Source organism: Lottia gigantea (assembly GCF_000327385.1).
Source record: "Lottia gigantea unplaced genomic scaffold LOTGIsca_1, whole genome shotgun sequence".
In the NCBI taxonomy this organism is placed as follows: domain Eukaryota; kingdom Metazoa; phylum Mollusca; class Gastropoda; family Lottiidae; genus Lottia; species Lottia gigantea.
In genome coordinates this window covers 1,491,500-1,495,556 of record NW_008706746.1, presented here as the reverse complement: position 1 = coordinate 1,495,556, position 4,057 = coordinate 1,491,500, and the positions used below count along the sequence as shown (strand labels likewise).

The following is a 4,057-nucleotide window of genomic DNA, read 5'->3' as shown; positions in this document are numbered from 1 at the left end:
CATATAAACTATATAAATATGTGCCCAAAACCTGCATATATACTAGTAAATCATTAACATTAGGAGCCAGGCAGCAAGTGTCAGAAAGAGTACTATAAACCATAAAAGTAAAAAATGGACAAAAGGTTCACAGACAAAAAAATGTTCAAATAACAATAGCATTTGCACAGCAGTGGAACAATATATGGAATTACTGATGATAACAAGAATGTATATTCTGCCATAAATCGCTGGTAGATAAAATATTATAATATATTGGTCACTATTCTGACTTTTGAAACCTTTCCTGCAAAATTCGCTATGTACACCATGACAGATTGAACACATGGCCAATTAAAAGGTGAAGTCAAAGATACATGTTATATACTGATGTTTTGGGTTTAGCTGGTGATTTGTGATTCTTCATTTGTCTGCAGAACAACATAAATGTTTGATCTGTGTCCAATTATAACATTTACAAAATTCTACAAAATGATAACATGATATACAATTCAATGAGCTGACAGAAATTGAAACAAAGTGGAGTCATTGACCCTGGCATAATTCTGTAAGTCTCATGGGAAAACTACCTGGTCCAGAAACCGTTGGACTAGATTGATAAACTTAGACTGATATCTTTGAATAATCTTCACGAAATGAAGGATTAGAATCAGTATCTGATGGTTCAACCCCTAATGAGACCACACTATTCCGTGCAGAAGCTGAAAACAATAAAAGCAAGGAATAAGCAGGATTCCATCAAAATCAAATACCGTGTGTCTAATGTCTTAAAGCAATGCTGCAGTGCATAATTTAAATGTAATCTTCTATATTATATTACGCCAAAAATATAATAGAGTTCATCTTTATTGAGATTAGTAACAAGACAAACTATGTTTATCTATTCTTAATGAGTGACAGGCCAAATATAAGTCATATGTCACAATATAAGTTTCATCTATTCTGATATAAGTTATATGTCACAATATAAGTTTCATCTATTCTGATATAAGTTATATGTCACAATATATATTTCATCTATTTTTATACAAGTTATATGCCAAAAAGATGTTTCATGTACTCTAATTCTGTATTCAATGCTTTTAATAACTAAAATGTTATCTTTTATATACAAAATCTACATCTCTGCACAAAATCGGCATTCAAGAAGAATATAAGAATATATAATTTTTGAGTTTGATTTGATTTGACAACACATTATAGACAAAGGGTGCAAAATAAATGCAGAAGAACAAGTGTAAGCATAATTGTGATAAAAAAAGAGTTAAGTTAGAGAAAGTTAAAATAAAATGATTAAGGAAGCATACCTTATATTGTCAGTAGTAATACAAATAAATTTATTAAGCAAACTAAAAATGTTTTGTGCTTACCTTTTTTATTATTGCGGGATGGAAGGAGAAATATTATACTAAGTGATAAGGTCATATGCCAAACACTGTGTATGAACCTATAATTAGATTCTGTTTCTGCAAAAGCAAATATGAAGGCACCAGTGGCAGCTATTAAAATCCCTGGTAGTAAACAGAAAAGATATCTTCGCCAAGTTGGATAGCATGTTTTTCTCTTTTTGCATCGTACACCCTAAAAGAACATTAATAATTAAAATCTTTCAATAAAAAAACTGGCATTTTCATTAAAATGACCTTCCACTTTTTTTGTGGGTTGAGAAATTTTTTTGCTCAAATTTATGAAAACTATACACCAAAATCTACGTATTCTAAATGTTTTAACTTATATTATCTAACCATTAAAAAGCCAAACACCAAAACTACATCAAACTGTTAAATTAACTACTACTCTCCGTTTTTAATTAAACCTATTAAAATTCAGTTTGATCAAGAAGATGTATAGATATAAATAGCATACTATAGAAATATTTTTTTAGGTATAACTTACAAAGTTTTTGATAATGAAAACATTTTACAAAAAAGCAGAATACGCCTTTAATTAAAAGAGAATATCTTTTCTCGGGAAAGGCAACATTTATAAAAAGTAAATAATACTATTTAAGTGACAGGTCAAAGCAGGTAAAAATCATCTAACGGGGCTATGGTATGCTTACACTAATCTCATCCTTTTTTTATTTTTTAAAAGATCTGGCAAATTAAACTTTGAATTAATAGCAGATGTACTTCTTCCATAGTATTAATCACCTCCACATGTATTAAAAGTACATTTCACCCTGTTCCAAAACAAAAGAATAAGAGGAATAGACGCCATTTTAAAGATTCCATATTGCTACTAAACCATAATCCAAAAATTACCACTCAAATAACCTTCAAAAATGGAAAACTGTGTGCTTTTATGGCTAAACTTTACTATTAAGTCAAAACCTTATACTTACCCATGATATAGCCATAAGAACTAGAGCTAATAACAAGGGAACAGCAATAACATACAAACTGGTTCTATCATATAAAACCCCCACAACTAAAAACAATGGTGCTGATACTTGTAGCAATACCGTCACAGGAGAATAAACCCTTGCCATAGCAACCACTGTCACCCATAATGAACACACAGAACCCAGGAAATCACAGAAACTTAAAACATTATATTTCATTATACACAATGTATATACATCCTCTCTATCTCCATCACAGGCATGATAAAACTGAAAATAAAAGTAGATCTTATTGAATTTGAACTACATGTACATTACAAAAAGCACTGTGGAAAGTGCAGCAGGACATGTTCACATTTCGAGTTCCAGAACATATCATGACAACATCCCTTTCTGTGGGCCAGCATACCTAATAATGTTTTTTTGGTTTACTAATGCCAAAAGTCCTATTCATAAATTTTCATGTTTAGATTTTTCATTATCTCAAAAAAAGAAAAGGGGTTTAGGCTTTGAGCTTGTTCACGCCATGTATTATTTGATTATGTAAGAGAGTATGGTATAAAATTATGATTAATTAAGCTCTTAAAAAATATAGTCATTAGTGTTGACTGTTGATTTCAGAGTGTTTGCGACAAAATGTGGTCTTATTAATTAATCAGATTAGTGACAAGAAGTGTTAGATCAAGGTCTTATATTACCAACAACTTGCATCTCTTTACTTATTACTCAAACCCCTTACCGTAGAGAAAAACATATTGTATGTATAGACTAAAGCCTCTACATAATATCTACGTTTTAATGCTAGGCAGATTCCAGGTATAAAGAACAGATTACTAAGTGTTAATAATAACACTTCCTCTAGTTGTCTGCCAACACTATATGCTTTACTACCATCAGTACACCCATATCCTTGCCACCCTGAAATTATAAGCATTGAAATTCTGAAGGTAAACAAAACACAACAATTTAAGGTATATAACCATATACCTATTTGCTTTCTGAGTAATAGCAAGATAGCTGAAATTAAGCAAATATTAAGAAGACTATAATCACTTTAGATGTAGAGTAGACAATCAAATAAAACTGAAACAATCCTTAGGTGAATATACAAAAAACCCACAGAATGTTTTGTAACATTTATCAAATAAAACCAAATAAACAGTACTATTTACCCCATCCAAATTACTTACCAGCAGAACAGACACAGGTGCTATATATAATAAGACTAGGACTAACAACATATTCTTTACAATTACCACGTCCACTACAGTCACCATGGTAACACCTACTAGTAGAGACAGATAGTCTTGCTTGCAGCCAGTCTGTTGAACATGGTATAATAATTATGCTGAAACAACAAACCTAATATTTAATAATGGAGAATACATTTTAGTAAATAAATTGAGTTCTGAAGCATGGAATATATTAAATATAATTCATTTAATAGCCTTAGAATAGCTCAATCAACTATCTTCAACAATATTGTTTGTATATAAGGATGTGTAATACCTAATGTATGCAGCAGCAGGAGTAATCTATTGTTGAGGACAGAATATTACATGACTTTCATTAGCTTGAGAGGTTTAAAGGTCGTCAGAAACTGTACATTTTCAAAATTTGTATTGCAAACTATTCACATCCCTTTGAGCAAAAATAATCTGATGTAATATCTAACCTTGATCCATTCACTGTAAAACAATCTGTAGTAAGGGA

The 4,057-nt window shown here is 30.7% G+C and overlaps 1 protein-coding gene across 1 annotated transcript in view; it reads right to left on the bottom strand.

Annotated features, from left to right (window-relative positions):
- Positions 1 to 3,613, bottom strand: part of LOTGIDRAFT_208088 (hypothetical protein) — a 4,292-nt gene extending 679 nt beyond the window's left edge. Inside the window, exons 1-4 of the mRNA XM_009045448.1 lie at positions 3,535 to 3,613; positions 3,084 to 3,262; positions 2,345 to 2,614; positions 1,371 to 1,581 (exon numbers count right to left, since the gene is read on the bottom strand). Of these exons, the coding sequence (XP_009043696.1) occupies positions 1,371 to 1,581; positions 2,345 to 2,614; positions 3,084 to 3,098 (496 nt within the window). The 5' untranslated portion in view covers positions 3,099 to 3,262; positions 3,535 to 3,613. The remainder of the gene's footprint in view (positions 1 to 1,370; positions 1,582 to 2,344; positions 2,615 to 3,083; positions 3,263 to 3,534) is intronic.
- Between the last annotated feature and the right edge of the window lie 444 nt (positions 3,614 to 4,057).